The 22229-nt window shown below is 37.8% G+C and overlaps 1 protein-coding gene across 1 annotated transcript in view; it reads left to right on the top strand.

Annotated features, from left to right (window-relative positions):
* The window catches only part of CNNM1 (cyclin and CBS domain divalent metal cation transport mediator 1), a 71398-nt gene that overhangs the window by 10412 nt on the left and 38757 nt on the right, over window positions 1–22229 (top strand). The window contains exons 2-4 of the mRNA XM_074236192.1: window positions 12117–12260; window positions 17647–17787; window positions 19183–19352. Coding sequence (XP_074092293.1) covers window positions 12117–12260; window positions 17647–17787; window positions 19183–19352 — 455 coding nt within the window. The remainder of the gene's footprint in view (window positions 1–12116; window positions 12261–17646; window positions 17788–19182; window positions 19353–22229) is intronic.

Raw genomic sequence — 22229 nt, 5'->3', positions numbered from 1 at the left:
TTGTGGGCTGTTTCACAGACTCAAATGAGATTTTTAAAGTGTTAGGAAAAGTACATTGAGATTATCAAGGCCCAGCATCTTCCATGTACTTGGATGGCATGGTAATTAATTTTTTGAAATTATTGCTACCTTCAGTGGTTTGGCACTTTCATCACAATACTACAATGACATTAGAAGAACTGAGTCTTAGAAGTGCAACCAAATTTAGAGCTAAGAATGGAACACTGAGATCACTTTTGTCATTCATTCATTTATCCAACAAATATCTATAATATACCCAATCTCTGCCAAGTCAGACATTCTCAGACTTTTGGCTAGAATCAAATGTAATGAGACATTTTATGTTATAAAGTAAATATGTTGTAAAGTCAAAGGTCTTTGGGATACTGATTAATGTTCTATATGTAATGGAACAATAATGTATATTGAGTACTTAATCTCTGGTCCTCAGCTTCCTCCTTTGTAAAATGAAGGAACAGTATTAGATGATTTCCAAAGGACCATTAGTTAAAAATCTTTTTTGTTTCTGTTTTTTCCCAAGGCAGTGAGGTTAAGTGACTTACCCAAGGCTATATATCTAGGTAATTACTTAAGTGTCTGAGGTTGGATTTGAACTCAGGTCCTCCTGACTCCAGGCCAGTGCTCTATCCACATCACCACCCAGCTGCCCCTACATTTTCCCATTCTTTCCCCTCTGGAAGAAGTATAAAAGTAGCAGGAAGTGAGCTATGTTAAAAATGCTAAACAGAAATTATTCTAATATCTTCTTTATCCAACCTCTTGGAAAATAAGGTGAGATAAGGCATTCTATCATAAAAATGCATTTTCTAGATGACTAAGTTTGCCTCTTCAAGAACCAAAACTTTATTTTCATTGTGTGACAAGGAAATTCTGCCAAAACAAGAGGATGGGGAATATAATTACCCTTTTCTTGATAAGTGGGGGGTCATCATTTTAAATATTCATTCCTATCCTGAACTGTAGTGCAGTTCTATGTCACCTTTTAAGTCTTTCTTTCTATCAGGTTAAATGCTGTCATTTCTACCTTTGTATTGGTCTGTCTTCCACTCTGCAACACGCCTGAATCTGCTTCTTCCAAATAGCTGTGGTCTAGAAAAATCAGACAAATAGGCCTGCTCAAGAATTGTATCTAAATATAGATCTGGTGGTGGAGTTTAAGGGCAGGCCACTGTTTTCTGGGACTTTTAGATAAGGGTTCATGTGTGCCCAGAATCTGTCCCTCTCCTAATTCTTTGTTTGGGGCTGTGGGTGACCCTGCTCAGGTGAGTGGAATGTTTCTGGGGTATGCTTTCCAGCCCTACCCAGAGAGATTTATGAGTACAGCTTGCTATGCTTTTCTCTCCAGTGAGTCATAGCAGTTTTTCCAAGTCTTAGTAATGCTGGTAACCATGGTTTCCTTGATGGTAGCAGTTTTCTGCTTTCTGTTTAGTGACTTCAGAATTCTCTTTGAGATGATGAATATATGCAGAAAGAAAATAACTAAAAAGTGCAAACTAACACTAGTAGAAAGGGAAAGGGTATTTTTACTCTTCATGATAGACTGTTAGAGGATAATCAGGATAACATTTTTATCTTTCTTTTTCCTCTACAGAGTAGGGCAGAATAATTCTTTAAAATCTATGTACATTCCAGATCTCTCTCTCTCTCTCTCTCTCTCTCTCTCTCTCTCTCTCTCTCTCTCTCTCTCTCTCTCTCTCGTCTCTGTCTCTCTCTCTGTCTCTCTGTCTCTCTGTCTCTCTCTCTCTGTCTCTCTCTCTCTCTCTCTCTCTCTCTCTCTCTCTCTCTCTCTCTCTCTCTCTCTCTCTCTCTCCCCAGCCTGTATGTCCCTATGTGTTTTGCTCTCCTCTGACCCTGTATTTCCCTCTTTGCTTCTGTCTCTGTCTCTCTGACTCTGTCTGTCATACACCCACAGCCACAGCCACTTACCCACTCACACACAAACACATTCACATATACCATTTCCCTGTTATTCCAATGCAATTGGAGAGTTACCAAGACATGAGACTGACAATATAGCAAGATCCAAGTACCATTATCCCCCTGATCCACTGTAGCCCCTCTCTCTCAACTATTATTGTTGGCCTTGGTATCAGAAGATCTAGGTTCGAATCCAGTCTCAAGATTCCAGGATTGTATATTCAGAGTTGGAGACACCTTAGAGACCATCTCATCCATTCTTCTCATTTTACAAATCAAACCAATGCCACAAGCATTTAGAAATAACTTACAATACTTGCAGTACTGTACTCCTGGGAACATAAATGTACGGTGTCCTCAAAATCTTAGTGTACCAAGCTTTTCTGATACTTTGTATAAAAAGGGATAAAAAAAACAGTTCATGCCCTCAAGAAGTTCACTTTTTTTTCTTTTATTCTTTATGGTCTGTTGCACATTCTAATAGGGAAAGACAACATAGAAAGGGGGAGGGGTGAAGGCCTATATATGGACACAGAGTCAGGAGTGGATTCTAGAGAGAAATGGAGCAAACCTGACAGGCCTGGGCACTCTCCCCAACATGGAGGTTCTAGAATCATCCATGGAAGAAGAGGCTTCAGGATCAACACCTCTATTCTCCCTCAGGCAAATGCAGAGATTCCCTCACAAGATTTTTCCTCATCTGATTATCTCTAGATAATCTCTAAGGTGCCTTTCAGTTCTGATAGTTTGTTTCCTAAGTGGTAAATTCTTCACAATAGTTTATTTTGATGCCAATTGTCTGAGTGCAACATAAAGTTTCTGTAGGCAGAGACATCATAAAAACGATACATCTGCCATTCAGTTATATTTGACTTTTCTTAACCCTGTTTGGAGTTTTTTTGGCTAAGATTCTGGGGTGGCTTGCCATTTCCTTCGCCAGCTCATTTTACAGATAATAAAACTGAGGCAAACATGGATAAATGACTTGCTTAGAGTCACACAGCTAGCAAATTTCTGAAGCCAAATCTGACTTCAGGAAGATGAGTCCACACTATCCTTTGTGCCACTGAGCTTCCTTGCTTATTTCACTCTAAATCAGTTCATATCTCTTACCATGCTTTTCTGAACTCTTTATAATCCTCATTTTTTATAAGGTAGTAATATTCCAATATATTCATATGCTGCAGTTTGTTCAGCCTTTCCAAAACTTGATCACCTACCTTGTTCATAGTTCTTTGTTGTCTTGAAAAGAACTATTATGAATAATTTAGTTCATTTAGAACCTTTCTGTCTGATTTCCCTGGACCCTTAGGATTACAGTATATGCCTAACAGAAGGATTTCTGGGTCAAAGGATAGAGTAAAATTCTTAGCATACTGCAAATTGTTTTCCAGAATCATTGTAAAAATTCACAGTTCCACTATTAACATAATAGTCTACGTGACTTTCTATATTTGTTTTGTTATTTATGTTATTACTAGTGACATGTTATTATTTCTGCTATTATTAGTAATTCATATCATTGTATAGTAAAGGGAATCCCTGAACAATTGAGTCCTTCCCAACTGACTTGAAATTATAGGATTTGAGGGGCAAATAGCAGAAGTTGTAACAAGATAGGTCAGAATGACCTATGACTACATAGAAAAATGTAAATTACTTTGAGTAAAGGCACACAGCAAAAGAAGCTCCATCTATACCATGGGAAAAGTTACACATGAAAACTTAAACTCCTGGATTTCTTTGTTCTGTTTCTGTGTAATATGTGACCTGTGCAGAGATCCTTGATGTTGCTTTGTCTCGATGTTGCTGCTGCCAGGATGACAAGAGGACAACTGGTCTCTTGTGAATAAATACCCCCAATTAACCTAATTAACCCTACTAAAACCTATTAATAACCAAGTCAACATGAGCCCCTCTTTCTTTGGATTCTCAGAGGATATACCACCCTCCAGTTGGCAAAATTAGGTCAGAACAGGTCTCTCCACCTAAATTTGGCAAAGTTGGCAGGATAGTATGCCTCCTTATAGAAGTACAAAGTTTTTCCCCTTTCAGAGTTCAAGTGATTTTGTTTGTGGTATTTAAGGAGCATGTGCAGATGGAGAAGGTAGCCTGGAACACCTTGAACCTTGCATTTTATTACCCCTCTCATATGCCCTTATTTCTTAAAAATGCAACAACTGGAAAGAGGATGCCCAACTCTGTACCTTGTTGTTTTTATTACCTGCCTATTACCTCTTCTAAATTCATGAAGTGAGTTAAGACTCAATGGATCAATAATCCATTCCAGATATACTTATTAATAGTTTATAATTCTTCTTTTGAGAAATGTTTGTTCATTTGACTACTTATCTATTGGGGATAGTTCTTGGCATTATATATATATATATATATATATTTATGATAATTTCATATATATTTATATATAAGGTAGATGTATACTATATGATGTTTGCATCATGTATACATAGAAAATTATATAAATTGGATATTTATATTCATATAGAAATTTTTATCATATTATATATATATTTCAGATCCCTAATATAGTCATGGAATTTAAAGATTTTCTACAATCTTGGTTTCTTTGTTATCCTAGTTGCACTGAATTTGTTCACATGAAAAATATTTCAATTTCATATAATTGAAATGAACAGTTGATGAATTTCCAATACCTTTCTAATCCAGTTATTTATGATAATATCAGAAGCAAATGAATTCTCTTCTTTCCTATTCAAAATTATCTATTTGGTGAAGTAATTATTCTCCATGCTGTAATGTGTAGTAAAAGAAGAATTAGCAAAGATGATCAATAATGACTTATACTATAATAAGAATGTAGAGCAAGAAGGTTAATTAAAAACTTTAAAGAAAAAGAAATTAGAAGGTAAGTCGTGACTTGACTGGTTAAAACTTTAAATGTTTAAAAGTGTGGTAAGACAAATTCATGACTAGAACACACACACACACACACACACACACACACACACACACACAATTTAATGGATAAAGAAGAAAACATCAAAGGGGAAGAAGTGGTAGTACTCTTTGAACCTCATTTTCTACCTCTGAAAATGAAGAGATTGGGGGTGGCTAAGTGGTATAGTGGATAGAGCACTGGCCTTGGAGTCAGGAGTACCTGAGTTCAAATCCCGCCTCGGACACTTAATAATTACCTAGCCGTGTGGCCTTGGGCAAGCCATTTAACCCCGTTTGCCTTGCAAAAAACTAAAAAAAAAAAGAATGAAGAGATTGGACACTGAAATTCTATAATCTACTAATTTTAGACAGTTCGAAAGTCATAAAATAGAAGAGAATATTTGTGTGATGCTCTCATATTAGAGCTACTTGAAAGCAGGGCTCTCATTTTTTGTTCGTTTTTGTACACTTAGCATAGTGCTTAGTACATAGTATCTATACCTTATAGGGTTATTATGAGGATAAAATGAGATATTGTCTGTAAAGTATGAGAATCTTAAAGTTCCATATCAATATTAGTAGTTATTAATTGAAAAGATAAGAGAAAGGATGCCTCCTAATAACATTCCTCTTAAAAAATGAAGTCTGTTTCTTTTTCTGAATTTCAGGGTCATCAACTCATAGTTTCAGAGCTTGGAAGAACTTAAAAGATGATTAATTCAGAGGTTAGATAGAAAATTAACATCTTTTTAATTTTATGTCACTTTTGGCAGAATGGTGAAATTCACAGACCCTTGGCTCAAAATATTTTTAAATGCATAAAATAAAATACATATGCTAAAAGTGATCCGAGAAGGGAATAACCATTCATAGAGCACATACTCTGTTCCAAAAAATGTGCTAAGTGTTTTTACAAATATTATTCCATTTGATCCTCACAACAACCCTGCAAATTATTATCTCTATTTATAGTTGAAGAAAGAGGGGCAAACAGTGATTAAATAATTTGCTCAGTCCAATTATTAAGTGCCCTTGGCCACAGTGGGACTCAGATCTTTCCTGCCTCCCTTCCTAGTATTCTATTAATCTGTCCCACCTAGCTGCCTCTAAAAGAAACAAATTATATTGAAATACTGATATCAGTTTTTTTTCAAAACAAGTTTATAGAGAGCCCAGATGAAGAACCTTTAATCTAGTCTAATTCTTTCATTTTATAAATGAGGGAATTTATGTTAGAGAAGGTCAGACTGAAAGTAAGCAGTTGAGCTGAGATTTGAACTCAAAATCAAGTCCTTGGACTACAGGCCCAGTTCTTTTTAATTCTCTCATCAGAAAATCTCATCCAACAAGAAAAGTGTGTTTTCAAAAGAAAAAAACTACTAGAATTGAATTTGAATGATTTTAATTGACTTAGATTATAGTGAAGCAAAATGGGGAGGAGAAAGAACTTTTAAGCTAGGAATCAGAAGACATACATTCAAATCTCCTGTCAACTTTCTGTGTGACTTTAGAAGATTTGATTTCCTTGATTTCCATATCTGCTAAATGAAAGCATTGAACTAAATGATCCCCAATAATCTTCTGTAAGCCCCTGTCCACCATGCATTTCATGGTGTGGATCATACTTTGGTCTCCCTACATTGCGGGAAACAATAAATATGTACATCTCCCAGTCTCCTGAGACCCTGACCAAGCAATTTAATGGTCTTTTATGAATTAATCTTACTGATTGATTTATAGGTCACCTATAACAAGTATGTGCCATGAGTTGGGCAGGTAGATAGAATAGTGGATGGAGTTAGGAAGACTTGAGTTAAAATATGGACACAGACCCTAAGCTCTATAACCCTGGACAAGTCATTTAATCCCATTTGCCTCAGCTTCCGTATTTGTAAAATGCATTAGAGAAGGAAATGGCAAACTACTCCGGTATCTTTGCCAAGGAAACTCCAGATGGGGTTGACTGAACAATAACAGTCTATGACATATTAGATGTTGGAGATATGAAAAAAGTACTCACCCTCAAAAAGGTATTAGGGAAATATACAAACATTTAAATAAGTACAAAATAATTTGGGGATAAGGGACCAGCAAGTTGGGACATCAGATTTTATGTGGCAGTGACTCTTGGACTGATGTTGAAGGTAGTTACAGATTCAGAACCACAACCTTGAAGCCTGAATCCCAAAATTTTTGTTCCTAGAATTCACAGAGCAACAGTAGGCAGAAACCACACAATTGCCAGAATTGAACAAAAATACTAACAAGGCTCCCCCCCCCCAGGGGCTGGGAGGATTTATTGAGGAGGTAGGCACTTTCTCATTGGATTGTCTTCCTTGTTTCTAGGAGAGACATGACTGCCCAGCATTCTTAGCACAGGGATTTGTCCTTCCTATCTTGTGTCAGATGAATGAATAATAGGCACATCTATCAGCAAAATGCATTAAAAAAGAAAAAATAAACAGGAAGACCATTTAAATTTATGAGAGAGAACTAGTATAATACTGTGACTGATTTTCACATAGGATTCTGGGTCAGAGTGACAAAGCTTCATTCATTTCCTCCAAAGTGTTGAAAGAAAGTCACTCTCTTAACGCACTTGAAATTCTCCAGTGCCAAAGAAGAGTCTTTTGTCACAATGGTCTAAGGATGAATCTTAGAGAACATTTTAAATGAACCATTGGAGCCAAAATAAGAAATGACCAGTTAAGACTAGCCAATCTTGACTCACCCCTTAATCAAAACCAAGTCCTTGGAGTTTCCTGGGAGTGCACCATTGTATGAAGGAGCTATTATCTTGGACTTAGATACAGTTTAGCAGAAAGACTGGATAGACATAGATAGGCATTATACACACAAAAAAAAATGAAAATTGGAGGAATAGAAACTAAGGAGAGCATTAAAAGGAAAAAAGCAGAGGGCTCAGGACAGAGTGTTACACTTAGGAGTCTGAGTTGATTATAAAGTCCTTGACTGTCAGGGCTGGGTTTTTTTTTCTTTGTGTTCCTAGTACCTGTTATAGTGTCTGGCCAATAATAGGGGCTTCATAAATGCTTGCCAAATTAAACTATTGTAGAATTAGGCCAGTCATTCAATGCAGAACAAAGGACTTTTATATGGCACATTTAGGGAGGGATATGTGGCTTAACTGGAGATATCCAAGGTTGGAAACTTGTAAATGGAGGCCAGGACAGTAAAGGAAAGGCATTAGGAGTAGTACCCCATCCCCAAAGTATGAAAACAGCTGCTATGTTCAAAGCAGCATAAGGAAGGGGCAGAGAATGACTATAACATGGATGTCACTAGAGGATAGGCATACATCTTGTTTGATGAATTATCACTCTATGTCAGAACTGTTCCAGGGATATAGAGGAATCTGGGGTTTTATTCAGGTGAATACTCTTTGGTTCCCTCCCTTGAATGTCTAGTCAGGTGCATGGAAGTATTCTTCATTGAAATTTCTAAGCCAAGGACATTCTAGGAAAAAGGAGGGGGTGCCTCACAAAGGAAAGAACAAGTTTAGAGAACTAATAGCCTACCTCGAGAAAAATAGGTATTTAGCAGTTTTCTTTATCAAAATTTCTGCATCAAGGACATTCTATAAAAGAGAGGGGAAGATGCCACATAAAGGAAGAGAACATGTATAGAGAACTGATAACTTTTCTCAAGAAAAATAGGTATTTAGAAGTTTTCTTCATTGAAATTTCTGAGCCAAGGACATTCTAAAAAGGGGGAAGGGTGCCACATAAAAGAAAAGAACATGTTTAGAGAACTGATAGCCTGTCTCAAGAAAAATAGGTATTTATAAGTTTTCTTCATCAAAATTTCTGAATCAAGAACATTCTAGAAAAGGTGGGGGGAGGGTGCCACAAAAAGGAAGAGAACATGTTTAGAGAACTGAGAGCCTGTCTTAAAAAAATAAGCATTTAGATTTCCACAGAGAAGGGAAAAAGGCTTATAGTCATAAAGTCAGGGTGCTTTCCATTTTGTGGTCCTATGCCAAAATTAGCTTTAGATATAAATACATCAGAACTAAAAAGATCTTTCTGCTGAAATGAAAAAAAGTGCTTCTTGGGCCTCTGCCCCAGCTTTATGTGGTTCTAAATTATTTAAAGAGCAGCCCTCTTTTCCGGGGATACTCTCAGTCATCACAGTGGGGGAAGCTAAAATCAATGCAGTGATATTCTTGGGGAAGTTTTTTTTGAAATTCTTCTGGTTTCCACACAATTAGAAGTATCACTATTCCCATCTATACTTGTAAATCTTTCTGTCTCAAGCATTAATTTCTCAAACCATCCCAAGAAAGGAGAGAGAAAAGAGCACAGTCAGGATTAAAGCCACTTCCCCCATTATTGCTTTTAAGAGAAAAAAAAATATCAATATTAGAGACAGAAGAATCAGTAATTTGTATTTCAAAGCAGCATCTACTCAAAGGAAAATGAGTATGTTTGCAAGTGGAACCAATGTGATACCAACAGCTTCCAGTTCTAAACACCCACAAAAATATTATGTGGTAGGCTAGTTCAATAAAAGATTGAAGATTTTGTGGGTTCAAGAGCCACAGTTCATAGTCCTAGGACCTTCCCAATCCAGTCGACAGAGACCCAAGTTTACCCTTTATATGCATGGGGAACATTATTTTATTTTTCCATTGCTATCATCAGAGATTACCACCAGGTGGAACTCTTTCACCACACCTGGCAAACCTGTTCATACGTGCTGTTCAGCCATTCACCTGGACCCTTGCACAACAGAGTGTGTGAGGCCAAGACTAGTGTTTTAAATAAATTGTATTATTACTTTGGAATCTTTGGTTTTTAATCAGCATTCATTCCTCCTGATGGGATGTCACCTTTTCCCATCTTTCCTTCTCTCTGCTTCCCCCATGAAGTATGTCACTAAAAGAAATCACTAAAGAAAATTACTTTCTGGGGTTTTCAACATAGAATTTTTCAGTTCATGAAACATTCACTAAGCACCTACTATGTGCAAGGAACTCTGATAGGATCTAGGGATGCAAAGAAGTCACATTTCCTCATCTTCTAAAATTTAAAATAGTAAAGGAGACTATCCACTTAGATCTGGAGGATAATCTTAGAGTGTCTCTGGTCAAATAATCTCACTTCATAGATGAGGAGACTGAGACTCCAAAGAGGTTCACTAACTACCCTGAGGTCTCTCAGGTAGCAAGGAGCAGGAATATGATTCAAACCCAGAGATCCACAAAAGAACAAACAAAAAATAGGGGCAGCTAGGTGGTGCAGTGGATAGAGCACCAACCCTAGAGTCGGGAGGACCTGAGTTTCAAATCCGGTCTGAGATACTTAATAATTACCTAGTTATGTGACCCTGGGCAAGTCACTTAGCCACATTGCCCTGCAAAAAAAAAATAATAATGATAAATTAAAAAAAAATTAAACCCAGAGATCCATTGGGTTTTCCCCATACCATGAATACCATAGGTACAAGATCAAAAGGCACAGAATATCTTCCTTTAGAGCTTCTCAATTCATGCTTAATTCATTCCTTGTTTCTGACAGGAAAACTTTCTCAAGTTCTCTTTTGCTTTCAGACTGGAAAGTGGTTACAACAGAACCAGACAACGGACAGAATTTCTTCTGGCGGGGCTATTTGTATATCTAAATGATCACTTCTCATTTTGTTTCTGACTGCCCTGGGCTTTTTTTTTTTTTTTTTTGCATTTTTATGGGTTTTCCTTGCCCAACCATTTAAAAGGGCTTTAAACTGAAAGAACTTGATTTTTTCTCCCCTTAGATTTATATTTAGACAAATACCTTTACTTAGATTTTCCTTAAATGATCTCTAAATGATCTCTGAATTCTTTTAGACATAATAAGGAAATAGTCTCAATCTAGGGAATGACACTGCCAAACATAGCTAGAACAAAACACTTTGTATGCCTTACTAGGCTGGGCAAGGTTTAAACATCACTGCATTTTATTGTTAGAGTCTAAGAGGCTTTCTTATAACAAATGTGACTTATCATTAAACAAATTCCAATATGCCCCCAAAAGAATACTTTTTTAACATTAAAAGTTGTGCATTTATAAAAAATAATATTAAAATGTTTCGCTACTCCTCACTAAACATTGCAACTTAAGCCACTGCTTACTTTTCCTACACCTACACTCAGTTCTGTTGTTCAATATCTGCCACCAGACTTGTATTTTTGAAAGGTTAATGAGTCTATACGGAAGGAAAAAGACAAAGTTAATTATGGTAGTGCTCTTAGAGAACATAGATAATGCAGAACTGAAGTCCATGGTAGCAATACTCTTTAAAGGCAGAAAGGTTTACCAGAAAGAATGTTGGACTTAAATTGGAAAGGTTGATGGCTGTATAGGCAGGAGTTTACCTAAAGCCAGGTCCTTGGATTTCAAATCTAGCATTCAAAAATTCCAGTGAGTCATTGCAAATGGAAGATTATAGAAAAAAAAATTGTTTTCAGCTTATTGGGAAACCATTAAATGACTTTCATGAAAACTATAATATGTGTGGGGGGGTAGCTAGGTGGTGCAGTGGATACAGTACCAACTCTGAAGTCAGGAGGACCTGAGTTCAAATCCAGCCTCAGACACTTAATAATTACCTAGATGTGTGACATTGGGTAAGTCACTTTACTTCACTGCCTGGCAAAAAACTGCAATATCTAAAGCAGACTCAAAATAGTTTGATGCATGCCATCATTTATTTCAGATTAGGGATTTCCATGAGCATCAAGGAATTAGAGTTGGAAATGTTGCATTCATTTTCAGATGAGGTTATTCTATTGTTAGGTTTACTTAATTGCTTCACTTTTTTATTAGGCACCTCTCCTGGAGTGGATATGAAGGAGGATAGTCTGTAAATGTTTGTAATGTAAATAAGCTTCTTAGAGTCAGAAAACTGGTTTTTGTGTTTCTTTGAGTCCTGAGTTGAGCACAGTTACTGGCCCTTGGGAGGCACTTAATAAATACTATTTCTTCTTCTTTTTTTGCAAGGCAAATGGGGTTAAGTGGCTTGCCCAAGGCCACACAGCTAGGTAATTATTAAGTGTCTGAGGCTGGATTTGAACCCAGGTCCTCCTGACTCCAGGGCCCGTGCTCTATCCACTGCACCACCTAGCCACCCCAATAAATACTTCTTGATTGCTGACTGAAGTAGAAACTGTGCTATTTCTTGACAATAGGATATTTTCAGAGAATCTCCCATATCCTTAAGTCAATGCACCTACACTGCAAATGTCCTTGCCTCAACAGGAAAATCTCATCTAGCCATTGTCCAGAGGGTGAATAATGAGGGAGAAGGAGACCCCTTTTATGAGGTGATGGGCATCGTTACTCTTGAGGACATCATAGAGGAGATCATCAAATCAGAGATCCTGGATGAAACTGACCTGTATAGTAAGTCTTGAATATTTGCTTTTATTTAGATTTTCTATTATTACCCTTGGAACTTCCATGAAAAGAGAGTCGCTGAAGCACCAGATTTGAAAGAGGTACCAACATTGTTTCTTCAGCTTTAGACAGTGTCCACTTAAAATGCTGGACTATATTGTCTGTGGATCCAAGGCAGTTTGAATTTTCCTCTGACATATTGTTAAGGTAATGTAATGATAATAACCTGTGAATAATATACTCATTGACTACCAATATAAATAAAAATAACACTAAAAAGAAATCAAACTGAGTAATTTTAATAAATAAACTTGGTCCTGGAGGACACATAATAAAACATACCTCCCTTTTTTCATCATAGAGTTGAGGGACTTTGGAGGCAGAATATTTATTGTATGCATTGTCAGTCATGAACACTGAATTGTTTGTTTCTACTTTATTTTTATTTTGGGAGGGTGGGGCTTGTTTTAAGGGAGTTTTCAGTTGAGGGGGAAAGGGAAGAGGCGATTACTCCAGAAATGACTATGAATTAGAAACAAAAAGCATCAATAAAATTTATTGTGTGCATCATCTACATGATATATTGAGGATTTTTTCAGCTTTTAGGACAGCTTTTCAGCTATTAGGACAGCATGGCTTAGTGAATAGGCCAATGGATTTCAAGTTGAGTGATCAAGGTTTGATTTTTTGTTTTGTTCATTGCTCAGACTTAAGAAAATGATGAAGAAAATAATAATGAAGACTAAAGTTAATAGTGTGTTATGTCTACATTTTATAATTTCCTGAGAAACTGATTCTTAAACATTTACTAGCATATCATTGAATGCAGCTGTTCAGAATTACAGTGATGTCTGGTACAGCTATACCTTTCCATTGAGTCCTTGTTCTAATGCATTACTCTTGAGTAATGTTTGTGACCTGGTTCACATTGATCCAGACCAGAAGTGGGGAATCTTTTTTCTACCAAGGGCCATTTGTATATTTGTAACATCATCTATGTGTTATAATTAGTCAAACAATTAGTTAATTCACCCTAAAAGGGTTTCTTGAATTTCTCCTAGGTTTCTTGAATTTCAACTTCCACCTGCAGTTACCTTGGTGATGCCAGGCCAATACAGAGGTTCCCCCCACCCTTGGTCTAGACATTAAACTGCTGTGGGGCTATAGGGAGAAACATAGGGGCAGCTACATATATAGGAACATTCTTTACTTCTCTCCCCCAGTCCTCACCATCTCAGAGCAAAGTGGGAAAGAGAGCAATTGGTTGAAATTCTGAAACATAATAGCTTAATACATAGTAGGCACTAAACTCATCAATTAATCATTAAACTTTTATTAAGCACTTACCATGTGCCAGATGCTGTGCTGAGAGCTTGTTGGATTGAATTTATGATGTTTGAAAGTTGGTGGATTGAAACTGTCCAGGGTACTGGAAGTGTTAGACCATGGAAGAAGAATCACTGGTTTTAGTGTGTGCCTTCTACCATGAGAGGAGAGTGAATGAAAGAAGGTCAAAAAAGCTGAGTGCCAGAGAAGCTATATGGGTGCTTGTCTTGGATTACTTTTCTCTTCATGTGGTAAAATAGGAGATACATGAGAATATTGCTTAGCCAAGATCTGGACCTTGCTTGCCAATGTTCCACACCTTGGAACAGTGAGAAAGAGTGGATTTTGAGTCAAAGGACCTGAGTTCAAATTCTGACTACTATCTATATGATTTTGGATAATTCACTCTTCCTTTCTGGGCATTCACTTCTTCATTTGGTCAAATGCTGGAATTAAAACCTCTAAGATTTCTTCCAACTTTTAGTTTGTGTTCCTGTGATCTGTATGAAACAAGCAATGATGAGAGCCATAAGGTAACATTCTGTCTAGTAGTGCTTATCTGGATTGTGGGAATTGCTGAACTTGTTTCTGTTTCCTGTCCACAAAGGTGAATGTGCAAGCAATCTAATACATCTAATGACAGATCTATGGCCAGTGAAAGCACTCAGCCACAAGATTTGGATGTTTTTTGCATTCTCTATTGACCACTAGTTAATCTGTTCTGACAAAGCCTTAGCCCTCCTGTCTACTTCCCCCTTTGGGGTATGTGAAAGAAGGGGTGATGGAATAGATCTTGGACTGTACATTTCCTTTCCAGGAGGGAGGGATCCATTTAATGACCTTGGGTAATGCCTCCCACTGCTAATATTCACAGTTGCCCTCAACCACCTCTAATTGTGGTTAGATTGCTCTTTTTGAGGTTTTAGTATGAATAAGGGAAGTGACTTCTTCTGGGAACCCACAAACTTAGCCTTTATTTTTAACTTCAAGATGGCCTGAAGAGTTGTTTCCCAAGAACCAAGTGTTTCTAAAAAGAAAATCAATCAAGGGGAAAATGTCATCTTTGTTAGGAGGACAGAGGAGTTCATTTTAACCTGCCATTGGTTCAAGGTCAGGATCATGGGTTCTTAACCTGGGGGCTATGAACATTTTAAAAATTATTTTGATATTTGTATTTCAGATAACTCCACATTCTCTGATGGTGTAACTATGCCATTCTCTAATGGTAAAATCTGTTTCCTTTGTCATCCTCTGTGTTTGATTTTGTGCATTTAAAAACTTCATTCTAAGGTTTCCAAAGGTTTCACCAGATACTGATCGAAGGGGTCCATGACACAAAATAGGTTAAGAACCCTTAGTCTAGGCTTCTCCAGGTAATAATAATGGTCAGCGGGTAGCTGGGTGGTACAGTGAAGAGAGCACTGCTTGGAGTCAGGAAGTTAGGAATTTGAATCCAGCCTCAGACACTTGACTGTTACTAGTTGTGTGACTGCCTCACATCCAGGATCTTCTCCAGTTGTCCTAATTCATATCTGGCCACTGGACCCAGATGGCTCTGGAGGAGAAAGTGAAGCTGGTGACTTAGCATGGCAACCTTTCTCCCCCACTGAAATCCAGTTTATGTGCTTGTCATGGCATTACCTCCCTGATGTTGTAGCCTTCTTTGAAAATGAAGGACAGACATTTTAATGGTTAACAATACCTGAAATGTATAGAGTACATAAACACTTTAGAAAGTTTATCTCATTTGATTTTCACAACAACTCTGAGATGTTATTAGTACAGATTATTATGTTATATTAGTTATATTATATTATATTATTTGATTATTATACAGATAAGGAAACTGAAGCAAAAAGAAGTTAAGTGACTTATCCGGGGTCATACAACCAATAAGTATCTGAGACCTGAATTGAACTCAGGTCTTTCTGACACCGAACCACCTAGCTGACCCTCTAAATTCCATTGATCTAATTCCACAATGGCAGGGGTTTGGGGCTCCTATCAGGTGGTAGCATCAGAATTCAAAGGTCATTTTTATCAAGGCTGTCTCCATTCTTAATGTTGACTTCTGTTGGATAATAATTTCTGCAGGGAAGCAATGTTCAGAGCCAAGGCAAGGGGGCATTCCCAAAGAGAGTGTTAATGAAATTGTTTTTTATCTGCTAGAGTCATATTGAACCAGTGCCCTTTGATTATCCTTTAATGTTCTCTGGATGATAAGAGGCAGTATTTGTGGAAAGTTCCTTTATGGCCAGGACTAGGATTAGATATTTGAATGCTGGGCTTGAACTTGTTCCTTCAGGTCCACTTTTTTCCTTCAGAAACTAAGAGCATTTCCAGGAAAAGGTACAAATTAACCTTTTTTTTAATCCATATGTGCCATGGGAACAGAGTTTTACAGAACTAAAAATATGTGTACTTATACAAAAAATAGTTAAAAATTTCTCATGGTATATCCATCCCATTTCCATGCATTATGCTTTAAGCAGTTATTTAAGTTAGGACCCAGCCTGTGTTCTGCTGGTTAGCTTTCCATCTGGGGTGTGTAAATGTAGGAATGGAGGTATAATAGACCATGGGTTGTGAACTTCCTTTCTAGGAGGTAGGGATCTATTTAGGAATTGGTTTCTCCACTCTCAGATATGCTGTCAAATTGGCATTGGAGGGGTGGCTAGGTGGCATAGTGGATAGAGCACTGGCCCTGGAGTCAGGAGTACCTGGGTTCAAATCCAGTCTCAGACACTTAATAATTACCTAGCTGTGTGGCCTTGGCCAAGCCACTTAACCCCATTTGCCTTACAAAAACATAAAAAAAATTGGTATTGGACCTGTAGTTTATTTTTTTATTTTAGTTTTTAGTTTTTTGCAAGGCAAGTGAGGTTAAGTGGCTTGCCCAAGGCCACACAGCTAGGTAATTATTAAGTCTCTGAGGCTGGATTTGAACTCAGATACTCCTGACTCCAGGGCCAGTGCTCTATCCCCTGTGCCACTAGCCACCCTGGACCTGTAGTTTAGAAAAAGAACCAATGTAATAGAAGAAAAAGGACAAGGAGAGGAGGAGGAAGAGGAGGAGGAGGAGGAAGATGAGGAAGAGAAGCTGTCATTGAAACATTTATTAAATGTACACAGTCTAGGAAAGGATGGTCCTATTAGCAGAATTGAGGGTATTAACTTCTACATTCAAAGGCCAGGATCAGTCATAGGAAGTTCAAGTTCAAGTCATGGTCTGGACAGGAACTTTGCCCACAAAAGTAATGTAAAGGGAAACATGAGTATGGGGTACTCCAGGGAGAGCCAAGTTACCCATTCCCCACCCCCATCTAAGCCAGCATCCAAGGATTCAGTTCTTGCAGTGTGAAAAGGGAATCCCAGGGCAGTGTGCTGAAAGTGATCAAAAACATTTATTCAGCAAAAGTCAAGAAACCAAGGTCAAGGAAACCAGAGTCAGTGGAGGATATGGAAAATAGATGTTGCAGAGAATCTCTGGGAGATGTCTGCTCCTCAAATCTGCACTAACTATAAAGGGTGTTCCTCAGCAAGATCTGATAAACTTTTCCTCTGAGTTAAGGAAGGCTCACAAAATACAATATAGATGTGACTGAAAGATCTTTTAAGAAATGGGATGAAAAAGTTAACAAATCTGTAAAGTAAGCTAGCCTTCTTATATCTGATGGTGAGCCTGTTATAAGAAATCTACCATCTTTTATCCCATGCCCTTTTCTTTCTATACCCCCCCAAAATTAAGATAAGAGATTTAGAGTTGTAAAGGGTCTTATAGACCATATGATCGAACTTCCTCATTTTATAGATGAGGAAACTGAGATTCAAAGACAAAGGCTCACAAACTGGTAAGTAGCAGAGCCAAGATTCGAACCAGGTTCTCTAACTCCTAATCTTGTCTTTTTCCCATTGCACCAAAATATAGTAAAGTAGATCCATTTGTCTATATTCCATTGCTAGAGGTTTGTATGTAATTTCTCAAAGACTGAACCAGTTGTTAAGGCAGCTACAGTTTGTTCAGAATGCTGGTCTACACATCCTTTGTTTCCTTGTGGTTCTTTAGCTGACAATCGGAAAAAGCAGCAGGTCCCTCATCGGGAGAGGAAGAGACACGATTTCTCCCTTTTCAAGCTTTCAGATTCTGAAATGAAAGTGAAGATTTCCCCGCAGCTTCTGTTGGCGACACATCGATTCATGGCCACAGGTATGTCTGTTTCTCTGGAGGCCCAGGTCCCCCTGAATCCTCCATATCAAAGGTTGTTTTGGAATGAGCCACAGTAATTAGCAGAAAGAGGCTGCCAATTCTAATAGTAATATGGTCTTCAATGTGCTCCTTGATCAGTCACATAGCTTCTGTTCAAGTCCTTTTGAGGAACAGAATAGTTTAATTTAAATAATATAATCGGTTTGTAATCCTGCTTTAAGATCCTACTAGTCAGGGGTGGCTAGGTGGCACAGTGGATAGAGCACTGGCCCTGGAGTCAGGAGGACCTGAGTTCAAATCCGGACTCAGACACTTAATGATTCCCTAGCTGTGAGGCCTTGGGCAAGTCACTTAACCCCAGTGCCTAGCAAAAATCTAAAAAAAAAATCCTACTAGTCACTTAATTAAACTCACAGAGTCCTACTTTTCTCATCTGAAAAATGAGAATAAGAATACCTGTATCCCTGACCTCACAGGGCTGGTAGGAAAGTGCTTTGCAGAGTATTATAAACTATAGCATAAACATCTGCTTTTCCAAGGAAAAGTAAATTTTTCCCCATTAAGAGGTTGATATAGAAGATTCTTACTCTCCTCAGTCCTGTAAAACAGCACATTGGCCGCGTTTCCCAGGAAGTTGCCATCATGGGTAGGTGCTGGAATAGAAACCACTGAACCTAGGATAGGATGAGGTGACATGAACTTAGTCCTGGAACACCAAATTTAAAAGGTGCTAAGAGGCCTGCCATAGCACTTGGAATAACATAGCTGTATACCTAGCTAATAATATTCATCGATGATGATCATTGCTAGAATTTATATTGTATTTTAAGGCTTGCAAAGCACTTTACAAATATTATCTAATTTTATTCTCACAACAACCTTGGGAGGTGGGTGTTATTATCATCCCCATTTTACAGATGAGAAAACTAAGACTTAGTGAAGTTAACTGACTTGGCCAGAGACACACAACTAATTAATAAATACTTGAGACCAAATTTGAACTCAGTTCTTCCTAATTCCATGTGAACAGATGATCTTTTGATGGTGACACTCTTTTTTTTTTTTGCTACAATGACCTATTCTTCTATTGTCATAGCCTAGGGACCTGTTCTTGTGGTTAATTATACATTACAAAGTGAAAGTCTAGGGAAGCCCCAATATACATACATACATATATATATATATATATATATATATATATATATATATATATATCAGTTTAGAGTCCAATGCTCCTGTGGCTGGCAGAATCTAAGGCAACCGAAGAAAAAGATCTGTGCCTTTACAGGTTTGTTGTGAAGTCCATACCCACTGGTGCTGAAGCACTTGGGTTGTGCCCAATGGGACATCTCAGCCCTACTTGTGCTGAACTCAGCCCAGCTTCCTTTCTTCTAGAAGTGGAGCCTTTTAAGTCTCTGTACCTTTCTGAGAAAATCCTGATTCGACTCCTGAAACATCCCAATGTGATCCAAGAGCTGAAATTTGATGAGAAGAACAAGAAAGCGCCTGAGCACTATCTCTACCAACGCAACCGGCCAGTGGACTATTTTGTTCTCCTTTTGCAAGTGAGTAGCCTGAGAAGGCAAAGGAACCCTTCCCATTCCTGTGGAGTCATCAGTTCATAATGGAGGGGGTGACTTCAGGCTCAGCAACAGTGACTACACCTTACATAGGACAGAATTTAATTCAATTCAGCCAGTATTTGATTTTTAATGTAATTTTTTAAATAATTTGTTTTTATGTTATATTTCCACTATCCAAACCTATCTGTCTCCCTTTTAACAAAGAGAAAAAAAGAGATAAAAATCTTCCAACACCTTCCCTATGTCTGACAATTGTTGAAGGAAAAAGTAAATGCTCTGTTCCAACACCAATGTGTTGGAAACTACTTTTAGATTATTCTAAATCCTTTCTGACTTAGAGAAAAACAGAGAGACAAATGGGGGAGGGGAGAGAAGGGGGGGAAGAGAGAGACAGAGAGAGAGAGAGAGAGAGAGAGAGAATGAGAGAAACATTCAAAATAGCAACATTTTCTCATGCCTTCCAACATTTCTGCTTCAAGACAATTTTGAGCTAACATTTATAGAACTCTTAAATAAAGAAAAAGGTGATAATTTGTTAGCATGTAATAACATTCCAAAATAGTCATTTCTCAGTTCTTTCCTGGACCACTTCCCCTTAAGAACTCTTTCCTGTGATCAATATATTCACCTTAATTTAAAATAAAAAAAGATACTCTCCTCATTTGGGTCCTGGCACCAACCTCTAGGGGCAATTGCACCTAGACAAGAGAAGTTTGATTATCACCCCTACTCTGCTTCATAGGAAAAAACTAGGAACTTTGTTCTCACTTTTCCAAGAAAAAAGTGTGGAAAGGGTTATAGGCTGGAGAAATATTAATTATATTCTTAATATTCATTCTAAAAGTACATTTCCACACAGTGTATGGAATATTCTATAACCATAGTCTCCCACTTCTGCAAAAACTACAACAGCATCAAAAATGGAGAGAGGTTCATAGATTCACAGATTTAGAGCTGGAAGGGACCTTAGAGGCCATCTAATCCAAGCCTCTTGTTCACTTACCTCTTCTCTGAGGCCAACCTGTCACCTAGCAAGGCACTGAGGAAATGGGATTCAAGATAAGGAGTATTGAGGAAGACCACCAGGTGACCACGGATGCGCTACTAGTAGTCAGCTAGCTGGTGCAATGGATAGAGCATTGCAATTGGAGTCAGAGTTCAGATCTAGCCTCAGAAACTTTCCAGCTTTATTATCTTGGACAAGTGATTTAGCTTGTCTGCCTCAGTTTCCTCATCTGCAAAATGAGGATAATAATCATACTTTATAATGCAGGGTTATAAGGATAAAATCAGATAATATTTGTAAAATGCTGTACAGACCTTGAAGTGCTTTATAAATGCTGACTGTGACTGTTTCTACTAACTGACTAACCTTAGACCAGTCTCTCATGGTTCCTAATGTCCTCATTTGCAAAAGAAAAGAATTGAACTAGATGATCAATTAGGTATCAATTGTATCAATCCAGACTTGGGGGTGAAAATGACACAGCATTTGTCCTGGATGATTGATGCAATCTCTCCAAGTTTGATCCCATTGAGCAGGACTAATATGAGGTGGGGAAACTTTTTTCTGCCAAGGACCATTTGGATGATTATAACATCATTTTTCAGTTATATTTAATCAAACATTTATTTAATTCACCCCTATAAAACTTCTAGATTTATTGAATTTTGAGTCCCAGTCTGTAGTTCCTTTGGCAATATCAGACCAATATGGCCCCCAGCTGAAGTTCCCCTCTTGGGCTAAAAAGTATGTTTGGTGGAGCTAGGTTTAATAATAGTTTTCCTCATGATAGCCAGAATTGTGTCAGCATTTACCACTTCCATGACAGCTCAAGTTCCTAATATAGAGGGACAGACAGATGGGCATATAGATGATAAATAGAATGACAGATCAATGGATGGATGGATGGATGGATGGACAGAAGGATATACAGACACAATTACAGCATTTCTTAAACACTTACCATATGCATCAGGTACTATGCTAATTAGCAGTGGGGACACAAAAACGAGCAAGCAGGACAGTCCGGATAATGTTCTGAAGCCAGTTCTTGTATCATAGCTGGATGTCCAGAGAAACAGTATGTAGATTTAAAAGTTCACCATTCAATATTTATGAAATGTTGGAGACACAAGAGAAGATATAGCACAGTTTCTGATCTCAAGAAGATCATGGTGTAAATAAAGGAAAGATGTGGATATAAATATACATGATGGAAGGGAGAGTATGGTAAAAGCAGAAGAGAAGACCAGGCTGTGGGAAATCAAAGGAGGGAGTTCACCCTTTAGTGAATGGATATGGGGAAGATATATAAGATGAAGAGTCAGGGAAGGGTTCACAGATGAGATGGTCCTTGAGGAGGCATTTTGATTGACATTGGGGGGAGGTGGTGTGAAGACTCCATTATGGGCATGGAAAACATTCTGATCCAAGACACCAAAAGGAAGGGATAAGAGGAAAGGTGGTGAATAGTTCAGTTTGACTGAAACACAAAGTATGCAAAGGGGATTTGTAGAAGATAGGACTGAATAACCATATAATTGAGGGCCTTGAATGTTGGGATTGGTGGTGTATACTTTACTTGTCAAACCAGTAGGAACTTTTGAAGGTTTCATAATTAGAAAAGACCCTTGTAGCCACTGTCTTGGCAGCAAGGGGAAGTGATTCACTGAAAAGTGCTAAATTTGGAGTCAGAGTGGATGAATAGATAAATGGGGAAATTTTATAAAGCAAAGTACTAAAGATACAAAGGCAAAAGCTAAACTTTGCCATCAAGGATTCCATATTTGAAAGAAGGAGATAGAATAGTAGGTAGTTGAGGAGTACTTTGGTTTAGAAAGTTAAAGGGATAGCGA

The sequence above is a fragment of the Macrotis lagotis genome, chromosome 4 (assembly GCF_037893015.1).
Source record: "Macrotis lagotis isolate mMagLag1 chromosome 4, bilby.v1.9.chrom.fasta, whole genome shotgun sequence".
Lineage (NCBI taxonomy): Eukaryota > Metazoa > Chordata > Mammalia > Peramelemorphia > Peramelidae > Macrotis > Macrotis lagotis.
This window is presented reverse-complemented; position numbering and strand designations above follow the sequence as displayed.